General features: G+C 42.9%; 1 protein-coding gene across 6 annotated transcripts in view; it reads left to right on the top strand.

Moving 5' to 3' along the window:
* Window positions 1-25,065, top strand: part of RUNDC3B (RUN domain containing 3B) — a 147,339-nt gene that overhangs the window by 85,830 nt on the left and 36,444 nt on the right. For all 6 annotated transcript variants that reach the window (XR_012157565.1, XR_012157564.1, XR_012157566.1 and 3 more), the window contains exon 8: window positions 13,544-13,701. Coding sequence is in view for 3 of the 6 variants with exons in the window: in XM_073334081.1 (XP_073190182.1) it covers window positions 13,544-13,701 (158 nt within the window). In the remaining 3 variants the exon portion in view is untranslated. The remainder of the gene's footprint in view (window positions 1-13,543; window positions 13,702-25,065) is intronic.

Raw genomic sequence — 25,065 nt, 5'->3', positions numbered from 1 at the left:
GTTGTGTGCGGTCCAACTGCATCCCTCTTCCCCCTCCCCCCGCCAGTTCCTTCTCTACCACCTTTTGGTCTGGGACGGCTCTGCTGTGGATTCCTGCTTCTCTTTTTTTCCTCATTAGAATAGTGGCTTACTTGTCAGTTGTAGTGTAGTTTAGTTCTTCTTCTTCTTCTTTCCTCTAGCAAAAGAGTTTTTTTTGTTTTTGCTTTACCTTTATTGTTAGACTAGTTTAGACTAGTCTAACAATAGACTAGTTTTCGTTTCCCTGCTTCCCACCCTTCCTGACCAGGAAGCTTTTTTCCTCACCCTTATGCCTGGGTCTCCCAGGTTTAAGAGGTGTTTTTCTTGTTGGGATGCCTTCCCAGTAGCAGATGGCCACCCACAGTGTTTTTGGTGTCTGGGAGAGGGATGCATCCCACAAAAGTGTTCTCACTGTCATGACTTGACTGCCAGGGGCTGAAAAGACCAGAACATTCAGTTATGACTTCTCCTCATGGAGAAATCACTACGTCCAGCATCTGACCCAGGCCCGGACTCTCCCCCATGTGGAGGTCATCCGCCGATCCTTATGCTCTGCCAGGTCATCTGCCAATCCTTATTTCCCACGTTCCTCTAAGAGGAAGTTGTCTCTTTCTCACTCTGATGAGAAGAAATGGGCTCCTTCCTCACACTTTGAGGCACAGCCTGCCAGAACACCTTCCCATGTAAGGTCAGTCACTTCAACATCATCTGATAGGGGATATAGCTCCAGGGCCCATCTGAGTACCTCCAGGATGGGCATGAAACAATGGTCTTAGGACCCGTAACTGGGCAGATCTACAGCCCTTGGTGCCATCTCTCAGTTCTGGAGACTGAGGCAGACTGACTTTGAGAGCTACGGCACCAACAAAACCACTGGCACCGGTGTCCTTTTTGGCACTGCCAAAGCAGTAGGCACCACTGAAGCCTTCAGTACAGAGCAAATTCTTGGCATCACCGAAACTGCTGGAACTGACCAAGTCTTCAGCTCCACCTGTTGGCTGTTCAAGAGAATGCATCTCTTCCTCGCATCAAGTCATGCGCTGGTACCGATGCTGCTCCTACCTCTTCTCCAGAAATTCAGATACCCTAAAGACCTGCTTGTATCTGACATGACTGAGTCACCTCTGCTCACACACAACTTCCCTCCACTTCCACCCTTCTCTCTGGACTCATAACATTCCTCCCCCTCCCCACCGAGGATGGCACCTCTTCCCCAGTGATGAGGAAGAGTGCTCCATTGTGCTCTCTTATTCGAGACAGGCTTTCTAATGACTTCATCTACACAACCTCATTATTCGCAGTCCATATCTAGACCACAATCCTGGTATGGACCACTGTGGATGCAACCACATGTTCCACTCCCTCCACATGGGTACCCATGTGGGCCATGTACATGGCACAGTTCGGGAAGCCTTCCATGGAGCAAAGCCGGAGACCTACACCTTTCCCTTCTCCATCGGTCTCTCACCCACCAGAGACCGAACCTCCCCCGGTACTGGGTGAGGCGGAAGAACAGGAGGAGGAAGCTCCACCAATACTAAATTTCTCTTCTTCGTCTTCCCCTAATAGCGTCGTCATGCTCCTATCTCCTGCTGCTGATGACTGCAGGCACTTTCAAGAATTATTGCATGGGATTGCTGACTCCCTCCAGATTTCTTTGGAGGAAGTGAAAATCATCCGCATAAATTGCTCGATATCCTGCACCCATCTTCTTCCTCCAATATTGCCCTATCAACGAGGCTTTTCTCAATCCCACGAAAGTGCTCTGGCGGACCGCAGTGTCCATCCTTCCGACCTGCAAACGGGCAGACAAAAATGTGGAATTTCTTTTCTCTCATCCCACCCCAAATTCTATAGTAGTTAATGCAGTGCAAGAGAGAGGATGACCATATGAATCTTGATCTTCCCATCGGGATAGAGACTAGAAATGCTTAGCTTTATGCGGACACAAGACTTATTCGTCTGCCACATTCCAATTTTGAATATCTAATTAGGAGGCTCTTATGCTCAAGTACAACTACCTCAACTACTCCAAAATAGAGGAATTCTGCCATAACCTTCCTGAGACGTAGAAAGAACAATTCCAGGCACTTATATCTGAGGGACACCTCCTGGCCCATATAACCCAACAAGCCTCATTAGACTCTGCGGATATAGCTGCCTGCTCCATTGCAACTGCTGTATTCATGAGGCATGTGTCTTGGCTGCACCTCTCAGGCTTTTCTAAGGAGGTACAAACCACAGTTGAAGACTTACCCTGTGAAGGTCCCAAACTATTTGTGGAACGTATGGATGATTCCCTACACTCCCTTAAAGACTCCTGAGTTAGCGTCTGCTTCCTCTGCATTTACACACCAGCACCAAAGAGACTCCCACTGCTGACCACCGCAGTACACTCCTCTGTGGCACTGTGACTCTCAGTGCCGACAAAAGCCCCGTACAAAACGTAGGCCACTATTCAAGGAGCTACCTCTCATGAAACTCCAGCCAAGCAAGAATTTTGAAGGTGTGGTCAAGGCCCCAAGAAGCCTCCCCCTGTTCCAGTCATACCAACCATCTTAGACATCCCACCAGTTTGGCGACCAATTAGCTCCATTCTTTCCGTCATGGAGACTAATTACCTTGGACAAGTGGGTTCTAGAGATCATCAGGGAAGGATACTCTATCCCTTTCCTATCTATCCTGCTCTGCCACACTCCTTTCCTGTCCTTCAGGGACCCCTCTCATGAACCCATTCTACAAGAAGAAATATCATCATCTTCTGCAGCTGGGAGCCATAGAACCAGTTCCTTCCCAGCATAGAGGAAAGGGTTACTATTCCTATTATTTTCTGATTCAGAAGAAATCCGGTGTCTGGTGGCTGATGCTGGACCTTAGAAACCTATACAAATTGGTCAAACTGTAATGCTTCAAGATGGTTACCCTCTCTACCATTATCCTAGCACTGGAACAGGGGCATTGGTTCTTGGTCCTTGACTGCCAAGATGCGTATTTCCATATCGCAATAAAACCCTGCCATATCGCAATAAAACCGGAGATACCGACCATTGTCAGTATAAGGTACTGTCTCTTGGATTGTCAGTGGCCCCTTATGTATTTTCCAAAGTCCTTGCAGTAGTCAGTGCCTACCTAAGGAAACAGGGCATCATAATCTTTCCATACTTAGACAACTGTCTCCTCAAGCCCCCATCCAAAGCCAAAACCCTTTGCACCATACAGATCCCGATGGACCCCTTCATGAATCTAGGCCTCCGTGTGAACTTGGAGAAGTCTACTTTAATACTGATACAACACCTGGAGTTCATCGGTGCACAACTAGATGCCATACAAGCCAGAGCTTTCTTTCTACCTCCCAGATTCTCATCTACAGTGGATCTTGTATTCAAGGTACAAGCCTGTCCCCAGATCTCTGCCAGAACTTGTCTCCAGCTACTAGGACACATGGCAGTCACCACGTTCATGGTAAAGCACTCATGGTTACACATGCAATGTCTTCAGGTGTGGCTCTGTACAGTATATGTCCCTCACAGTCTCAGCCTCCACAAGCTGTTATCCATTCTGAGGATGGTCAAGGACTCATTATTCTGGTGGACACAGCCCAAGAACATCTGTGTTGGGGGTTCCTTTCTTTCAGCTGGTGCTGACCATGATTCTAACAACCGATGCCTCCTTAATTAGTTGGGGAGCACTGATTCACACTCCGACAGTATAGGGCAGATGGTCTTTAATTGAATCCACCTTACATGTCAACCTCCTACAGCTATGGACGGTTTGCAATACCTGCCGACATTTCCTCCCACTGATTGCACATCGCACCATCAGAGCTATGACTGACCATATCACCTGCTCAGAGGCACTGAAATTATGGAGCTGGTGTATCCAACATGACATCACCATCTCAGCTGCATACTTCTCTGGACACCAGAACACCACTGCAGACTCATTGAGCAGGAGATTCTCCAACGATCACGAGTGGGAACTGGATATGTGAATCCTTTAGCTTATATTAAACCACTGGGGATTCCCCAACATAGATATTTTTGCCACACCACAAGATGCCTGATGCCCTCAATTCTGCTCGAGAGTGGGACTGGGAGACTGATTTTAGGGAGACGCATTCCTCATCACATGGGATGCACTAGTGCCTTCCCTCCCTTCTCCCTTCTGTTTTGAGTACTCCGCAAGGTTCAGAGGGACTGAACCCATATCATCCTTATAGTTCGAACATGGCCAGGACAGATCTGGTATACTTACCACCTCCGCATGATGGTATGCCGACCAATGTCTCTCCATCTAATTCCACTACTCATTTCATAGGATGGGGTTGTATCCTCCATCCCAATCCACAGATTCTCCACCTCAAAACCTGGTTCCTCTGTGGTTCTGGGATTCGGAAATAACCTGCTCAGACAGTTAAACTGATACGCTTGAATAGTAGGCACAACACGACTAGACGTGCTAACCTTCACAAATGGACTAGGGTCCAATGCTGGTGCGCCTCCCATGAGGTTGATGCAATAAGTGCTCCACTGTCTCTTAGCCTGGACTATATTTTACACCTTAAACAATCAGGGTTCTCCACCAGCTCTGTTCACGTGCATTTGGCAACCATCACCACTTTTCACTGCCATCTTCACACACCTACTCACAAAACGTTTCTGGAAGGGTTTCCATAATCTTTATCTTCACGCATGAGATCCGACCTGGCCTCATCCTATGCTTTCTTGCTAGACCGCTGTTTGAACCGATGGCAACGTGTTCCTACGTTCACTTATCAATGAAAATGGCCTTTCTTGTCACTATCACCTCTGCCTGATGGGTCAGTGAAATTGGGGTCCTTATGGCATATCCCCCATACACACTTTTTTATAAAGACAAAGTTTTACGTTCCATCCACTTCCCAAATTTTTGCCTATGATTCCATCATCTTTCCATTTTAATCAACCTACCCACCTTCCTTGCTTCTTTCTGAATCCTCACAGCAACCAACTGGAGGCAGCACTGCACACCTTGGACATCAGGCGAGCATTAGTCTATGTGGACAGAACTAAACATTTTAGAAAATCACCACATTTTGTTCCTTTCAACAGCAAAAAGATCCAAAGTCTCAGCCATCTCTAAACAACACAGGTCCAACTGAATCTCGCAGTGTATACATCTGTCTTAACTACACAATTGGCAACCTCCTACTGCAATTAGAGCACATTCCACCCGCTCGCTTTCCACCTCCAATGTTTTCTCAATAATGTCCTCACCGATGACCTTTGCAAAATGGCAGACACTGGCCCATCACTGTCATGGATTTCCCCTGTGGTGCCACCTGGAACTAGGGTACCACTGAGCCCTCTGACTCACCAGCCTGATCTGCCTCTCACACTGTGCTGCAGTGACAAGCTGCAGACCCACTCCCGGTTCTACACTTCCACCAGCATTCACTCAGGCAGGGACACACCCAGCTGCAGTTACATGCAGGCTGACCAGCCACTGCATAAACCAACAATAGAGAGGCTACAGCCAAAATAACTGCCAGCTTCCCAGCCTAGCACCCCAGAGCTGTACCATCCTGCCCTGGTCAAAACCCTGATCAGTATGAATTTGTCTAGTTTGCCTCCCCCTCAATGTGGAGAGGAAATGCAACAGCTTTTGCCCTTAAGCTAAACTTTCCAAGCACTTCATTCAAACTCACTGGTTTAGATAAAGCAGAAACAAGTTTATTAACTACAAAAGATAGATTTTAAGTGATTATAAGGGATAGCAAACAGATGAAGCAGGTTACCTAGCAAATAAACAAAAATGCGAGCTAAGCTTAATATACTAGATAGATTGGATATGAATTAGCAGTTTGTCCCCCTGACTGATGATACAAGCAGGTTTGCAGATTCTTAAGATACAAGCTGCAGTTGCTTTGCAACTTGGGATCCCCAGGTTTCAATACACAGGCTAGAAATCCCTTTAGCCTGAGTTCAGCACTTCCCCCAGTTCAGTCTTTGTAACTTAGTGTTTCCAGAAGTTTTCTTGGGTGGGGGGTGAAAAACAACCAGTAATGTCACTCCCTGCCTCACATAGCTTTAGCATATGGTGGAAATCCTTTGTTCCAAACTCCGTTCCCAGACCAGCCTGTGGAAAAACACAGGCCCCCAAAATGGAGTCCAGAGTCATGTTGCCCCTGCAGACTCATAGCAGCCATTGCTTACAGGCTGGCCGAAACATCCACAGGAAGGCTCACCAGGTGGGGAATAAGCTTCTCCTATGCCTGTTGTTTCCCTAATGGCCCATTACCCTGAATGGGTCCTTCACAACCAGCTATTTAGACTAGAAGCATTTTGCCTAGTGGGCGTCACCCAGGTGCGACTACATGTGAAATAGATACATAGTCAATATTCATAATGTCAGATACAAAAATGATGGATGCATACAGATAGGATAATCATATCCAGCAAATCATAACTTTTCCAATGACTCCTTAATGCCCTGTCTTGTACAAAATGCCTCATAATTATTGCATAATCATATCTTAACATCACTATGAAGAATATGGGATGCAGTGTCTCAATCACTACGCCATTTCTCGTGATGCCACAGCAGACACTCTCCTGGGACTTACTGTTCTATTATCTTCAGTAAATGCTCCTCCGAAGCACCAGCCTTCCAATTAGGGGGCACCGCTTTCGGGTCATCTATAGTGGAGCACCCATACCGGACATCAGTCGAAGAGAAGTTTGCTCACCCTGTGCAGTAACTGAGGTTCTTCGAGATGTGTCCCCCTATGGGTGCTCCACTACCCAGCCTCCTCTCTGGTTCGGAGCTGCCACATGAGCTCTGCGGCAGAGAACAAACTGTGGGGGCGCTTGGACTGCACAGTGCTAGATATATGTCCTGCTTATGGCGTGAGAGGGGGAAGGTGCGCATGTGTGGTCTGATGCGCATTGCTGATGAAGATCTCTGATTCCAGGCACAGGGGGCGCTACTGCACCTACAGTAGAGCACTCATAGGGACACAGATCTCAAAGAACTTCAGTTACTTCACAGGGTGAGTAACCTTCTCTTCTTGTGTTTTCCTGCCCTATACCTTTTATTTGTATATTGAGTGTTCATTACAAGTGATAAATATTACCTTCTGTATTGCTGGTTCCATGCTTAATTTAGTACTATGAAGCTTTTCTTTCATTTCAACTTTTTTTGTAGAAGTTGAATTGCAAATATTTTATGTCTGATCCCATCGACTTACTGTGTAGCTTGACTCTGATTCTTTTATATACCTTCAGTGTCTCTGGCAACTGTTACTTAAGTAATAGAGTTGTAATCAATTTCTGGTGAGGGTGGTTTTTTTGTTTTTCTTTTTCAGCATTCATCCATCAGTCACAGTTTCTTGATCATTTATCTAATTTATCTCTTCCTCCATTTGCTGCTTCCACTTCATGGAACATGGATCGATTGTTCAAACAAGCCATAATAACTCATAAGATGCTCTTATATTGTGTCAGGGACCACTATGCTCCAATTAAGTTACGTTCATGTCCGCTCACTGTAATTTAATAAAGTAAAAAATAAACAGGAAAACTCTGTCCTATGCAGCAAAATATGAACATATTAATTTGTAACTTTTGTTCTTCTTTGAGTAGTGTCCCTACGAGTGCTCCACTTTAGGTATGTTTGCACCCCCTGTACCTTTGATTGGAGATTTATCATAGCAATATCCATAGGACCCATACATGCATGTTACTCAGTCTCATGCTCTGTGCCATTATTATATAGCACTGTGTGGACAAACTGCCCCCAATTCCTTCTCAACCACCTCAGCCTGAGACTGAGCCTTTGCAGTTGTCTGCATGGAGGTTTACCTCAACTGTGTCCCCTTAACTCTTTTAGTAGTTGGTTTATTATAGTTGTTCTTAATAGTAATCCGTAGTTTAGTTCAGCTGTAGTAGTTGAATTTTTTTTTTAAAATATATGGATAGTTTCTCTCTCCTGGGAGCTTTACTTTACTGGGAGGATATAATATACCCAGTTCTCCCAGTTACCATTGCTGGGAGGCAATCCTGGTGAGTGACAGACACTACTGGTGCATCAATTGTCTCGGGGAATCTCATAATTCCCAAAAGTGCAACTTCTATCTGGCATTAAAATCTAGAGCCAGAAAACCAGGGAGATCACACTTCGACTTCTTATTGCTGCTTCTCGCCTCTGACCCAGGCCAGAGGTCCCCACCCCACACTCACTTCACTGGTCTCCGAGTAAGTCTTCTGCCTCCACTGTCTCTGAGCTCCACTCCTCCAGGGCATCTAAGAGGAAGACTCAAGATTGCTCCCATAAGATTCCTAAAGACCATCTCCCAAGTTCTCCAGGAAGGGATTCAACCTTGAAGAAGTCTCCAGTAACTCCAGCCACTTTGGCACCCATTGCTCTCTGACCTAGTACCTATGAGGCTGCTGGTTTCTTTGGTACTGAGGGCACTGTTAGACCTAATGACTTGTGACAGAGATAGACAGCCATCATCACCCTCCCTCTCTAGGAGACCAGAACTGCAGGAAGAAACCTTTGATAAACAGAAAGCTAGCACTGATGAAGACGTCTCTCCATTGGCCAACATTATTTCTTCATCCCCAGATGAAATAATTATGCCACCTCCTCCATCCCTGATTTTAAACAGTGTCAGGCACTGGTCAAGAGAACTGTGGACTTTTTGCAGATACCTCTTAAGGAGGTTAAAGAACAACACTGTAAGTTGCTTGACATCCTCCATACATCTGCCTGCATTGCCTTGCCTGTTAATAAGGCCTTACTGGACCCTGCAAAGGTTACCTGGCACACCCTGGCCACAATTCCACCTACATGCAAAAGAGCAGATAAGAAATATTATGTTCTGTCTAAAAGGTCTCAGAATTTTTACTTCTCGTCCCTCTTCTAACTTTTTGGTGGTCAATGCAGAAGGCAGCACCACGCTAAATCTACGCCCTATGACAAGGATCATAAGTGCCTTGACCAGTTTGTTAGAAAATTGTGTTCATGAGCTACTTTACAATTCAGAATTGCCAACTACCAGGCATTAATGGCGCAATACAGTCTTACAAATTATACCAAGTTGAACTCTTTTATTCAGCACCTACCTGCTGAAATTATTGTGGAAGGCCATCTGCTCACCAGAATGTATTTGTAGGCCTCCCTTGACACTGCTGATACTGCCACCTGTTCGATCACTACAGAAGTAGTTATGAGATGGACCTCCTGGCTCCAGCTCTCAGGATTTCCAAAGGAGGTCCAAATTATGATTGAAGACCTACCCTTTGATTGTATTTAACTGTTCACTGACAGCATGAATGAATCTCTGCGCCTGTTAAAGGACTCCAGGATACTTTTGTATTCTCTCGGGATCTATACACCTGCCAACAAGAGAGAGTTTAATAAGTCCCAGATGGTGCAAAGATCCCATCCCGCCCAATTCTTGAGCTCCCAGAGATCATACAAACCTCAACATAAGAGACAGATTCCAGTCAAGAAAACCACTTGCTTCTCAACCTTTGAACTCACAGCCTTCCATCTACAAGCACAAATTTTGGGAGGTTGGTCAAGGTCCTGAGTTACCATTCCCATTCTTACCAGCTGCATCAATTCATCTGCTTTCCTCCCTTCAATGACCGCCTTTACCACTTCCAGCAGGTATGGACAAGTAAGTTTTGGAGATCATCTCTACAGGGCATTCCATCCACTTTACTTGTCTTCCACCTGTCAGCCTTCTTCCCCATCCATCTTCAACCACTCCTCTCACGAGAACCTGCCATGACAAGAAATAGACACTCTCATATACTTTTGGGAGCTATATAACCCGTTCCCATGCAGCACAGAGGGAAGGGGTTTTACTCCAAGTATTTCCTAGTTCAAAAAAAAATGGTTGAAGACCCATCCTAGATTTAAGGCTGTTAAAGACCTTTGTGAAGGCGCACAAATTAAAAATAGTGACACTTGCAGCAATAATTCTATCACTGGACCTAGCGGATTGGTTCTCAGCCCTCAACCTTCAGGATACACATTTTCATATAGCGATCCACCCATCTCACAAATGATTTCTATGTTTTACTGTCAGTCTGGACCATTTTCAATACAGGGTGCTCCCTTTCAGCCTATCATCTGCCTTAAAGGTCTTTTTGAAGGTCATGTCAGTAGTAGTGGCACACCTCCACAGAAAAGGAATTTTAGCGTTTCCTTAACTAGAAAATTGGCTTCTGAAAGGTGGCTCCCTGGATGTAACTTCACAGGCGACTTGTGAGGCCATAGACCTCTTCCTCAAATTGGGTCTACAATTGAACTTTCAAAAATCCTCCTTGGATTAATTCTAAACAATTAGAATTAATAGGAGTTTATCTCAATTCAGTAGCAGCAAGAGCCCACCTCTCAATGCACAGATTCATGGCCCTATCCAACACAGTCAGCACAATCCAGATTATCCCTCAAACCCTGGCCAAGAACTGTCTTCAGCTGTTGGGACGCATGTCAGCTGGTACTTTCATTATAGACCATGCAAGACTCGGAATGCAGTGCCTTCAAAGGTGGCTCATGACTGTTTATTTACCCAACAAAGTCTAACTACATTACTTTCCCCACCCACCTGTGTCAAGGAATCTTAGTTGGTGGAAAAACCTTCACATGTGTGCAGGAGTCACTATCGCCCGCCCTTCCCCAATTATCACAACGGATGCATCCCTGCTGGGTTGGGAAGCACATGTGGACATTCACATGGCCCAGGCCAGGTGGACACCTCAAGAAACCACTCTGCACATCAGCCTCCTGGAACTCAGGGCAGTCACATATGCCTGTCTCCAGTTTCTACCACTAATCAGGGCAAACACATAAAGGGACACATGAGGGACAACATGTCATGCATGTGCTATATCAACTGCTAGGGCAGGGCAAGATTCTGCTCCCTTGGCACAGAGGCTGTCAAGCTTTGGAATTGGTGCATATGCAATCAGGTCATCATCACAGCAGCTTACCTTCCAGGAGTTCAGAATGGGACCGCAGAGAAACCTTAGCAGGCACTTCTTTCAAGACCATGAGTGGGAAATAGATCCCATCATACTGCACCACATATTCCAGCAGTGATGCACCTCTCAAATAGATCTGTTCACCATGGCAATAAACAAGAAAAACACCTAGTTCTGCTTCAGAGGTGATCACTGATCCTTGGGGGTTGCCTTTCACCTTTGATTGTCGGCTCTATTGTGTTCCCCACCCCCACCCCAAACTCCTCTAATATCCAAAGTTCTACTCAAATGAAAAAGGCCAGAGTTATTCTAACAGTTCTGACTGGGCCCAGACAAACATAGTTCCCTTGCTTGATACAGATGGCCATTTACTCATTGATCACTCTCCAGGCCTCTGCTCTCATAGGAAGGTGGGAAGATCCTTCACTCCAATCTCAGATTTATTTGTCTCAAAGCGTGGTTGCTCAGTGGTTAACGGGATTAGAAACAACCTGCTCAGAGGAAGTAAAAAGAGTGCTATTACACAGCAGAAAATGATCTACGCACTACTCTTACTTACAAAAATGGACAAGATTTGCCTGCTGGTGTGACCTCAAACACATTCCACCAACAACCGTATCTGTGCCAGATATACTGAACTGCACCTTAGAACTAAAAACTTGGAGTTCTTGCTTAGCTCCATTAGAATCCACCTACCAACCATCATGGCTTTCTATTCTCCAGTAGATGGTTATTCCGTAATTGTCTACCCAACAACAATGAGGTTCCTCAGGGGGCACAAAAATCTCTTTCCACTAGTCCTCCTCTAGTTTGGGACCTCAGTCTGGTTCTTAAATGCCTTCCAAGATCACCATTTGAACTGATGGCTTCCTGCTCTCTCCGCCATTTTTTTCAGATAGGCATTATATTCACTTGACAAGTTGGGGAAGTAAAGGCCTTTATGGCATACCCACCTTTCACAGTATTTTTCAAGGACAAGGTCAACAGTATGATCACATCCCAAGCTTTTACAAAAAATATCTTCTGAGTTCCATATTAACCAATCCATTCATCTTCTGGTCCTCCACCCTAAACCTCACCTAAGCAAAGAAGAGGTGCAGTTATACATTTGATGTTAGGAGAGCCCTGGCCTTCTATCTTGATAGGTCTAAACCTTTCAGAAAGACTCCCAAATTATTTGTCTTGATTGCAGACAGATCAAAAGGGTCTGGTCTCTAAACAAAGACTTTCCAACTGGCTGACTGCGTAATATTCAAGCACCCTCAAACACACACACTCATTCTAAGCCTCTACAGCCTTTCACAATAATGTTCCCATCATTGAAATATGTAGAGCCATGACTTAGACCTCTATAAATGTTTGCTGAGAATTATGCAATAACTCATGACCTAAGCTGCGCAGCTGCCTATTTAGTACTGTGCAGGCGCTCAGGAAACCAAACTGGGGACCTCCTGCAGATGTGGGAGGGGCGTCCCTCCCCCAGCACCCAACCTGCCGTGGCTGGGGCATCCCTCCCTTGGCTCCATCTCTGCTGCGGTCCGGACCTGCTGGGGTGGACTGGCCCAGCCCCAACCAGGCCCACGCTACCAGAATGGCCCAGGGCAGCCCTCCCCTGGCCCAGACCTGCTGGGGCTGGGGGAGGAGCGCCTATCCTGCAGCCCCAGCCCCAGAGCTCTGGGGCGGGGAGAGGCGCCTCCCTACACAGCCCAGGTTCTACTGCAGGGAGAGAGAGCTGGGGGGAGTTCTCTCCCCCCGCTGTAGCCCCGGAGTACTCTCCTGTACCCTGGTCCCCTCTCAGAGCCTGCACCCGCAGCCAGAGTGCTCACCCCCTGCACCCAACCTTCTGCCCCAGTCCTGAGCCCCCTCCCACACTCCGAACCCCAACCATGGCCCAGCCCCCTCCTCAACCCCACCACATGAATTTGTTGTGTGTCACACATCACCTCCATAGTGGTGCACATAACTAAATTCATTCCGCACATGGGTGGGAAAAATTAGAGGGACACTGCTCAGGACTCTGCTTCCGATGCTGTGTTTGGCTTAGCTATATTTTCTTTGATATTGGACTCAATGATGTTGAAGCCCCCTCCTCCTCAGAGGAAACCTCTCGTTAGTCATCTAGACTTGAGTACCCATAGGGACGCTACTTGAAGAAAAAGAAATGGTTACTCACTCTGTGCAGGTTACTCACTCTGTGCAGTAACTGGTTCTTTGAGATTTGTCTTCCTTTGGATGATTCATTAACTACCTTCCTTCCCCTCTGCTTTGGAGTTCTCTGCTGTGGAGCTTTGCAGTACAGAAGGAACTGAGGTTGGTTCACCCGTGCGGTGCTATATAACAGCACGGAGCACAAAATTGAGTAATACGCATGCATGGGCTTAATGGACACTGCTATGTGAAATCTCCGATCAAAGGTGTAGGGGATGCCAGCGCACCTGGAGTGGAGCACCCATAGGGGGACTCATGTCAAAGAACCACAGTTACTGCATACAGTGAGTAACCATTTCTTATTCACTAAAGGTTTTTGTTTGTTTCTGCATTTTCAGGGTTATCTTGAAGAGCTAGTACGCCTCAGAGAAACCCAGCTGGCTGAATCTGTCTCACAAAACAAACTACTGCTACAGAGGATTGAAGATATGGATCTAGCCCATAAAATGGAGAAGGAACAGCTGGAGTACATAATTGTAGAGCTGCAGGACCAGCTGTAAGTTAGACTGTGATGGAGAAACTTGGCTAGAGTAGTAACATAATCTCTCTGGATTCCTGTATTTTCCTGTACGATTTATATGAATTTCTGGTCCCATGAAAACAAGTAAGACTTAATCTTGAAGAAATTGAAGTAGTTCTCCTTTTTATAAATGTAGAACAATTTTTCATCAGCTGACAAATTTTATATTCAAAGACAGCTGCCCTGCAATAGTATATAGAATACTAAAATTGTAAAAAATTTAAAAAAGCAACTACTTAAAGATCTAAGACAGCTTAATTGAAAATAGTTATTCCTATTTAATCATGCATTTTTTTAATTAAAATTGCTATACTGCATTTTATCACTAGTATGTTTAAGTTCTGTAATGCAAAACATTTTGTGGGAGGCAAAACATTATTTTGGCTGTAGTAAGATTTTCATTTATTGGGGAAAAACGGTATTTCTACTTCACAAATACACCTTCAGAGACTCCTGCTTTACTATTCTATTCTGTTTGTATGGTGGGCTGAAACACTAGAAGCAATTCTGCTAGAGCTGAGGGCTTCATTATTTGACACACCCTGGGCTTCTCACCCATACTTTTATGTCTGGTAAAAGGGCTGGAGTAACATAAAGGGGCTTTAATTCATCTATCTTAAGTACTTATGTGGCTCCCATTACTATAGCATCTGAAAGCCTCACCGTTTTTAATGTATTTATCCTCACATCATCCCTGTGAAGTACAGAAGTACTATCATCCCCATTTTAGAGATGTGGAAATGAGACACAGAGAGTAAATGACTTACTAAGGTCACATGGGAAGTCTCTTGTGGAGCAAAAACTGAACCTGGGTCTCCAAATTCCAGTCTAGGGTCCTAAACACTGAACCATCCTTCTCTGGGTCTGGTAACCTGCCTCCAGCGATGGGATAATTCCCCCAGGGAAAGGAAATAAGGACAACAGCCTCAAGATCTCTTCTGAAGACATTTTGTGAGCTCTGATGTAGGGGTATGCTGGGATATAGCTGGGTGATGGGCAGGGCAACAGCACATAGCACTATAGAGATTCTGGGCAGTGTCCCCAGCTCAGTCAGAGTGTCCACTCTGGCCCCTGGAGTAGCCTAGAATCTGGGAGATTTCAAGCATGGCTTAAAGGCACCTTAGGCTTCTCCTGGGCTGTGCCTCTTAGAGGTGCAGCCCTGAATCTCACTCTGTATGCATTTAAAGGTGTATAGTTAATTAAAAAAAAATGTTTCTTCTACCTTCTATTAGATCAGGGAACTGCTGATGTTTGTAACTTGTGTATCCCCGCTGAGTTTCACAGAATAATTTGTATTTCATTTGTGATGATTTAAAGGTTCCTAGAGGGTTTCTCCCCCCCACTTCATTTTCTCTGATCCAGACTAGAGAAAGTCTGGCTGCAAGCTTTGTGAGAAGTGCCTGTAGTAAAATTCTAGTACTGACCCACAGTTTAGAAGTTGTGGCTAATAACTGGTCTTTCATCTCCTAGAGGAAAACTTTCAAAAGTGGCTCCTGATTTTGAGGATGCTAACTTTGGTCTAGTTTGATATTTGAAGGTACTAAACATCATCTGTTATTCCAGCTGATTTCCACTGGAGTTATGGGTGCTCAGGAGTATTAGCTAGTTTAGATTCTGGAGTACGATGATGTGGTGCTTTTTAAGACAAAAAAAAATCCTGCCTTATATGGCCATTTGAGATGCCATTGTTGGGGCTCTGAGCTAAGTCTCCTTTCATAAATGTAAGGCAGCTACTTAAAGATCCACGTACAATTGTACACAAATTAATGTTGTGAATGCAGCAAATCTGTCAGATCTACTCTCCCAAAAATAAAAGGAGTACTTGTGGCACCTTAGAGACTAACAATTTTAGTTACTCAGCCCAGAGAGTTAGAGGAAGGGCAGAAGAAATGACTTGGAGGAGGAACCTGAGGGTGAAAACTAGCAGCAACTGGCATTCTTTAAACATATTTCCTCCATATTTGCCCATCCTTGATCTTTGCTTCATACTTAAACAGAAACTGAGTTGGTAGGGCACCTAGGCAGCCTTGTTACCTTAGTTTGCCTACATTAAAGCATTAATTTGGCCAGTTGCTATTAACATTTTGAAATGGTCGAACCTGTGTTTATAGAACTCCAAGTACAGACAGGTATTTTAGTTTTATGTCCTTCCTCATCTCCCCCCATACTCACTATTAGCATATTAAAGTAGTGAAATGTGTGCTGCAGTTTCTTTTCCTAATTGCCATAAACAAGCTTGGGATGGTAATACTTCCCTAATTCATATAGGTGTTGAGGAAGAACCTATTAAAGTTTGTAAAGCACCTTCAGATCTCTGATTTAAGGCCCTTTGCTATATTAATGAAAAGTGCTACTATATTATTAAAATAGTCTGTTTTCCTTTTAATGAAACTGTTCTACTCTAATGGTTTTGCTGAAGTAGTGAATTTCACTGCTTTAGCTTATTACCATGTTATTACAGCTGAAAATAAGGCTAAATACTTTTTAGGTTGCCTTTGATCTTGGTCTTTTAGACAGTTGTGTGCTCCAATTTGAAACATTTGACTTTCCATTTCCTTGCCTTTGTTCAAGAATATTTTTAAAAGGTATTTTGGAAGTGTGTGCTAAATCTGAAATTGTCCATGGAGGATACAAAAGGATCAGCTGTAAAAGATAAAGATGTAGTGCTGTGAGAGGTGAAGGTTGCTTATTTTAAGAACAGTGCACTACACAGTGGACTTATGGACTCCATATATCCCAGCTATAGTCTGCAGAAGCATTGGCAATACCTTGCGGTCAAATGTTTCAAAAGATGCTGATGGATCTAAATAAATGTGTACGAATGCTTAAGCTTTATCATTCAGTGTATTGCCAGAGTTGTCTGTCTTGCTTTTTCAGTCTTACCAAAAAGGAAGGTTAGAGACCAGTTGATAAAGGTGATATTTGCAGAGTCAAGAGTTTCTTGAAGAAAGATAAATAATGCCTATTGTAAAAAAGCCGAAACCTTCTCTTCCTAGAAGGGGGAACTAAAAATCTCTTCCAGTGACTAACTCTCCACCTCCCCATTTGATTTTACCACCTATCAAGAACATCTTGAGGGTCCAGGCCAGAAAGAATAGCACATGTTTTAAAGTGTTAATTCCTGTTTGTAGAAGAATCTGTGGACAGTGAGTAGTTAGAAATACAGATTCCTAGCACTATAATAATTAAAATAACATTGTAAAAATCCTATTCCTCACTTCCCTCTGTGTGCATGATTTGTAATTATCTGTCTGCAGTATACAGATTTTTGTTTCACTTCTTTTTATGGATGGATCCTGATCCTCTGCTGTGGTCTTCCATGAGATTGAAGGTAATGGTGCAGTATGGGTGGCATTCCTAATTGTGTCCTCCAGGTCCACTGCTCTGTATATACAAGTGAAGGGTATAATTTGACCCTTTTAATTTTTTTTGGTAGAACACATTTTAATCAAAATAAGAAAAGCATAAAAATACCAGAAGTCCTAGATGAAAAATAACTGAATCCCCCTGCTCTATAACCTATGAGTTGCTAACAGCTCAATTATTAATTAAGAGGGCAGGATTCCATTATGGACACTAAAAATTCATCCTCTCCTTCCTTAAAATGTTTTTCATTCTGTTGAAGGAAAAGGCAGTTAAACTATCATACTCCTGTTCAGTGTTTTAGGAATGAGCAGGGGAATTAAAAAAGGAACCATAAACACTACTCTATATTACGAACATCTCCATATGAGGACAGCAAAACCAAAATATTATAACCCTAGGGTGGTATTCTTGATCATGCTGGAAAGTACAAAGGATTTTGAATGTCCATTATCAGGAGCTTTTTATGTTGCAACTTATTCTAGCAAGAACTTGTTTTGCATCAGTTTTTGAAGACTTGGTTTTTTCTGTACCTTTGGGGGAGACATCTGTCTTCATCTTGTCCAAAAGATTGGTAACAGAACCATTGTCAAGAAATATATGGTTATTCTGGTACTGAGTCAACGCCCTGTTTAATTCTTGTACCATATTCTTTCACCCCCACATCACTGTTAAGTCTGGGTTACCATGGCCTTCATAATTTTATCTTTCTAGGAATGCTAAATTCTCTGGAGCAATAGGTAAAGAATCTTTTTAATATGGATATAGCACTTCCTACTGTCCATTTTTTAAGGGATTCTTCTTGCAAGATTCTCAAAGGAAATTCATTCTTTAAACAGTTTCAGTATAATAAACTCAGTTTGCCTAGCTAACTACTTAATTACTTTATTTCCTCACTCCACACAAATTGGTGGATACAGTTCAGTATTTGATCTTGCTGCTAAATTCATTTTCTACTATGGCAAAATTCAGAATACTAATCCTCCTTTCTCTAAATCCCTTTTGGGAGACAGGTTGTGTAAACTCAATTTACATTAGGAACATTTTCCTTTTTTTAGACACATTCTTTTCAGGTTGGCAATGTCTATTTTAAATCCTTTGTACTGACTTCTGGTCTTTCCTTAGTTCCTTATGTTTTTATTTAGTATGCTGAGTTACTTGCCTTGATTTTTCTGAATGTCGCTTTTTCAATGTGTAAATGTAGATTCAATTTCTCCTTTTAAGGTGTTTTTTCTTTATTGTGTTGGCTGCCTGATGAATGAGAGAATTTTGAAAGTGCTTCCTATAGATCAGTTTATATATAGATAGCCATAACAAGGTGACAGTATATACAAATTCCCTCTTCCTTCACAAGTTGTCTTTCAGCTTCCACTTCAGTCAGTCATTTTCATGGTAGTATTTTTTTCTCCTCTTTCTTCCAGAGGTGAGAATATTTTCACATAAACAGAATAGCAAGAAGGCTATTATATCTCACTCAGAAGTTAACATTTGTTAAACTGTCCTAGTTATACAATATGTATCCTGCTTCTAGAATTTTTAGATTATAAGTGTACTAGACTTAACCATAATCTATAAGCAAGGCCTTTCAAAATGGATAATGAAAAACATCTGCCTTTTGAATGCCTCAGAGCACATTTGGCTGGGGGTAAAAAAGTCACTTCAATCACTCATGAAAGGTACATTCCCACAAAGGACAAGTGTTGTGCGGATTCCTAGATTTTCCTCCTTAGTCAGTATTTACTGACAATCTGGACTCTGACAAAACAGTTACTCATTTTGGCAAGGCAGTTTTTTAGAATCTCTTTAAGGATCAAAATATCAATATTTTGTAGGCAAACTCTCCTGCTTGGGAATGGTCTTTTAATTTCTATGAAGGGAGGACCTGAAAATTCTATTACATAGAAAAGAGGGGATGGGACTGTATGCCTCAGAAGATTAGTAATAGAGTAAGTGTAGACCACTTGTTCAAATTTAGCCTGAGTTGTTAATGCTGCAAAGTCACTAGCATTTTAATCCTGTAATGTGATCTTCATTAATAGTGTAACCATTTTACTCCTTAATGTACGCTTATGGGGAAAAAAGGTTTAACATGGATAAGTTTTATACTATTAATCTGTAATTTTAGGATTTGTACGGTAAGATGTTAGTTAACAATGTTTTTCTTTATACTGCACTAATTTTACTTTCAGTAGATACAGTATGTTGCCTCTTGTATTGAAAATTATCAGTAAACATACATCAACTATTAATAGTTCTATTTATACTTTTTTTTGTAAATGAACTACACTTTTTCTGTTATTTTTGCATATACACTATTTACACAGAATATGCTACTTATGTTTAACTTAGATGGGGGGAAAATCATGGGAGTATTGTTTTTGAGAAATAGTGATACAATATAGTTATTAACTAAGCCCATGCCAGGTGCCATAGTTAGAATCATACCCTTTAAGGCCAAAAGGGACCATCGTGATCCTCTAGTCTAGTCTGACCTCTTGCACACTGCAGGCCACAGAACCTCACCCATCCACTTCTGAAATAGACCCCTAACTTCTGGCTGAGTTACTGAAGTCCTCAAATCATGACTTAAAGTCCTCTCCCTCTAATGTGTTTATAGAGAGCAATCCTATCTCCCCTCAGCCTTCTTTTGCTTAGGCTAAACAAGCCAAGCTCTTTGAGTCTCCTATTATAAGGTAGGTTTTCCGTTCCTTGGTTCATCCTAGTAGCCCTTCTCTGCATATGTTCAAGTTTGAATTCATCTTTCTTAAACATGGGAGACCAGAACTGCACACAGTATTCCAGATGAGGTCTCAGCCGTGCCTTGTATAATGGTACTAACATTTCCCTCTCTCTATTGGAAATACCTCACCTGATGCATCCTAGGACTGCACTAGCCTTTTTCATGGCTGTATCATATTGATGGCTCATAAACCTCCTGTGATCAACTAAAACCACCCCGATCTTTCTCCTCCTTTGTTGCTTCTAACTGATAAATCTGCAGTTTATAGCAAAAATTCTTGTTGTTAGTCCATAAATGCATGACTTTCCACTATTAAATTTAATCCCATTTCTATTATTCCAGTTTACAAGGTCATCCAGATGTTCTTGTATGATCATAGAATATCAGGGTTGGAAGGGACCTCAGGAGGTCATCTAGTCCAACCCCCTGCTCAAAGCAGGACCAATCCCCAACTAAATCATCTCAGCCAGGGCTTTGTCAAGCCTGAGCTTAAAAATATCTAAGGAAGGAGATTCCACCACCTCCCTAGGTAACTCATTCCAGTGCTTCACCACCCTCCTAGTGAAAAAGTTTTTTTCCTAATATCCAACCTAAACCTCCCCCACTGCAACTTGAGACCATTACTCCTTGTTCTGTCATCAGCTACCAATGAGAACAGTCTAGATCCATCCTCTTTGGAACCCCCTTTCAGGTAGTGGAAAGCAGCTATCAAATCCCCCCTCATTCTTCTCTTCCGCAGACTAAACAATCCCAGTTCCCTCAGCCTCTCCACATAAGTCATGTGTTCCAGTCCCCTAATAATTTTTGTTGCCCTCTGCTGGACTTTTTCCAATTTTTCCACATCCTTCTTGTATTGTGGGGCCCAAAACTGGACACAGTACTCCAGATGAGGCCTCACCAATGTCGAATAGAGGGGAACGATCATGTCCCTCGATCTGCTGGCAATGCCCCTACTTATACATCCCAAAATGCCATTGGTCTTCTTGGCAACAAGGGCACACAGTTAACTCATATCCGGCTTCTCATCCACTGTATCCCCTAGGACCTTTTCTGCAGAACTGCTGCCGAGCCATTCGGTCCCTAGTCTGTAGCGGTGCATGGGATTCTTCCATCCTAAGGGCAGGACTCTGCACTTGTCCTTGTTGAACCTCATCAGATTTCTTTTGGCCCAATCCTCTAATTTGTCTAGGTCCCTCTGTATCCTATCCCTACCCTCCAGCGTATCTACCTCTCCTCCCAGTTTAGTGTCCTCTGAGAACTTGCTGAGGGTGCAATCCACACCATCCTCCTGATCATTCATGAAGATATTGAACAAAACCGGCCCCAGAACCAACCCTTGGGGCACTCCACTTGATACCGGCTGCCAGCTAGACATGGAGCCATTGATCACTACCTGTTGAGCCCGACAATCTAGCCAACTTTCTATCCACCTTATAGTCCATTAATCCAGCCCATATTTCTTTAACTTGCTGGCAAGAATACTGTGGGAGACCGTGTCAAAAACTTTGCTAAAGTCAAGGAACAACATGTCCACTGCTTTCCCCTCATCCACAGAGCCAGTTATCTCGTCATAGAAGGCAATTAGATTAATCAGGCATGACTTGCCCTTGGTGAATCCATGCTGACAGTTCCTGATCACTTTCCTCTCCTCTAAGTGCTTCAGAATTGATTCCTTGAGGACCTGCTCCATGATTTTTCCAGGGACTGAGGTGAGGCTGACTGGCATGTAGTTCCCAGGATCCTGGATATTTAACATAGTGAATGTCAATGAAAATGAGGTCAGATCAGAGGCTAAAATAGGGAAAGAACAAGTGAAGACATCTAACTTGTGTAAGTAAGTTTTAAAGTCACCAGGACCTAATGAAATACATCCTAGTATCCTCAAAGAGCTGATAGAGGAGATATCTGAGCCATTAGAGATTATCTTCAAAAAAGTCATGGAAGACAGGAGAGATTCCGGAGGACTGGAAAAGGGAAAACATAGTGCCAATCTATAAAAAGGGAATAAGGACAATTCGGGGAATTACAGAGCAGTCACATTAACTTCGGTACCCGGAAAGATTATGGAGCAAATAATTAAGCAATTTGCAAAGACGTAGAAGATAATATGGTGATAAGTAAGGCTGTGATTTTTGTCACGGGGGTCGTGGAAGTCACGGAATCCGTGACTTCCAAAGACCTCCATGACTTCAGCCCTGGCACTGGGAGCTGCAGGGTCCCGCCACCTCCCGCAGTGGCAGGGAGCTGTGAGGTACCCCTGCTGCCTGAGGCAGTGGGCCCCCAAGATCCCAGCCACCATGGGCAGTGGGGGTACCCGGCAGCTTCCAGCTGCGGCAGGCGGGGTGTGCAAGGTGCATTTGATTCATTGATTTAAATCTTGATTTAAATCACTAGTCACGAAGACTTAATTTAATCATGGATTTCTACATAAAAATGCATTCTTGTTGGTTGTTATAACCTTAATACATATTCTTCACAACTTAGAGATAGATGTAGGTTTCATTTTTAGAAAGTACACACTATACATTTTTAAAGTGATTTATTTTGAAAACTTTTCAGATTAGTTTTATAGCTATATCAGAAAATGAATGATTGTTTGGTTATTTCATTTAACAAAGATAATTGAAGCAGATATTTATGAAGTCATTGGGAGGTGAACTATCTCCAATTCAACAGGTTAATCATTAATATTTGGAGGATTTTCTTGCCATGCTTTATTACCAGGAGAACATCACCAGGCAGACATTTAAATTGTTTTATTTAACTAAAACAATAACATTAAGTATTCTGGATTTTTTCCTTCAACAGCAAACAGAATATTTTAACAAAACGAGCATATGAATTTTTGAATTTAGTTAAACATTAAAGTTTTTTAAAATCAGGTTTGTTTTTGTTAAAATTGTTTTTAACTAAAATAGTTAAATGAAATATATTAAAAAAAAAATTAAATCGACTGTCAGCCAAGTCAACATGAGAAACTTAAAATATTGGCTTCCGCAGCTAACTCAGTCATCTTCACCTTCATTTTCCTGTTTGTTCATAATCTGGAAAAGAAAAACAAGCTTTCCTGCTTTTTCAGGTCTCAAACAATTTCAACTGCTGTTAAGTGAGATTCTCTTCAACAGTCTCTGAATCCCAGTGCTTAAGTGACTTCCACCAGTTCACTGGTGTGACTTTCTTTAAAACATCATCAGCAAACATATATTTCTTGAATGGGTCACTCTTCGCTCCGAAGTTTATTATAGTTGGCATTATGGAGGGATAACTGCTGGATGTCCATGTCATAGCCAACTCTTCTTCTTCAGCAGTTAAGGTTTGACCGTGGTACTGAGTATTGAGAATATTTGCAAGAAAATGAGCTGGAGATAGTGCTTGACCCCCCCCCCTTACCTCCCCCCCTTTTTTTTAATGCTTGTAATTTAACTCTGTCATTGCATATTTCTCTTTTAAGATCTTGCTCAGTTCCTTCCAAATGTCAACAGCATCAGTAATAAAACAGCTATTTCCCTGCATTTTGTTCAAGGCTACAGAAATAGGCTTCAGGTTACTCTGCCTGTGTTCAACATTTCTCTTAAGCCCCATGTTGAGAACTTTAGCTGTGACAGTGCCATCTATTTTTTCACAATTTTGTTCACAAATGGTCATCAGATTAGGCCAGTTCTTGATACAGTGCTCAAAACAGTCCACTACTGAGTTCCATCGCACGTCTTGTGGGAGAGTTCGCTTGGTTCCTCCCACTTTTTTCAGAGCAGCTGCTGCAAAGTGGTTGTTATGGAAATATTTTGCAATTTCAACAACATTAGCCTTTATTTCTGGAACACTGAACTTTTTGGCTAGGAGGTGCATCAAATGAGCACTGCAACCGTATATCATTAGCTTGGGACTCTCTTCTAAATAATTTCTTCTCATCTTGGATACATTTGTGACATTGTCTGTGACCAAGCTGCGTACTAGACATTTGAATTTTTTTCAGTTTGTTACAGCTTTTACTGCTGCTACTTGTAAGTATTCTGCAGTGATGTATCAATTGTTTCTGTAAGGAAGACATTCCCTTCTGTTGTCACACAAGCACAGGCAACAGGATCATTGTGGACATAGCTCCACCCATCAAGACTCAGGTTGACAATTTTACCCGCTAGACCTTTTGCACACTGCTCAATTTCTCTTTCATACACTTTATGCAGCAGTTTGCCAGGGACATCTGCTCTGTTGGGAGGACTGTATCCTGGTCTTAATGACTGAATCATGTTGATGAAGTGTGGGTTCTCAGTCATATGGAAAGGAGAGTTTGTTGTATAAACAAACCGGGCAATTTTTTCATCAGTTACCTCTTTTTGTAATCTGCTGGTTCTTATCATAAACTTATCTGTGGTTGTTTCTGGATGATGGAGGGTTTTTTTTCTTGTGGCTGTGTGATATACATGATGTGACTGAAACGCTATCATTGGCAGATAACTCTGAAACTATAGAAAATGTTGGTGATCTTGAAGGTGGAAAGTCTTCAGAATCCTGTATGTTGAGGATGGATTCTCCTAAACAAAATAAGTCAATGCAGTTATTTAATTATTATTACCATACTGCTCATTCAGTATTACTCATTGCATTCACTGACACTCAGTACTAAAGGTGAAATTGTAAAAGGAAGATCTGCCTATTTATTTTTTATCACAACTGCATCTAAAATGATAGTACCATAGAGCAGTGTTTCCCAAACTTGGGATGCCGCTTGTTCAGGGAAAGCCCCTGACGGGACGGGCCAGTTTATTTACCTGCCGCGTCCTCAGGTTCGGCCGATCACAGCTCCCACTGGTTCGCTATGCCCGGCCAATGGGCTGTGGGAAGCGGCAGCTAGTACGTCCCTTGGTGTAGATAATGGCATGGAGAATACACCTAAAGAATCCTCCTAAAGATGCTCATTTGCTAAAGAATCCTCTTAAAGATTCTTATTTGCTTTTGTCTGGCTCTTGATGTGTTCCTTCCTTTTTTTGTCCATCTTCTAGGTATGAGAGGGGAAAAAGTTACACACCTTGAATATTAGGAAGGCATTACACACATTTATGAAAAGGATGCTAGAAATGAAGAGTTCATGTCTCTTATTCATCCTGTATCAGAGTTCTGAAAGAGCTTTGAAATCTAAGGCTTCTCTAGCCAGGTAGGTGAGTGAATCAGGGAGCCTCACTGAGCTACATGCAAAGAGCTCATGATCATCAAGGCTTGCTGACCAAGGCAATTGCTAC

The sequence above is a fragment of the Lepidochelys kempii genome, chromosome 2 (genome assembly GCF_965140265.1).
Source record: "Lepidochelys kempii isolate rLepKem1 chromosome 2, rLepKem1.hap2, whole genome shotgun sequence".
Classification (NCBI taxonomy): Eukaryota; Metazoa; Chordata; order Testudines; family Cheloniidae; genus Lepidochelys; species Lepidochelys kempii.
This window is presented reverse-complemented; position numbering and strand designations above follow the sequence as displayed.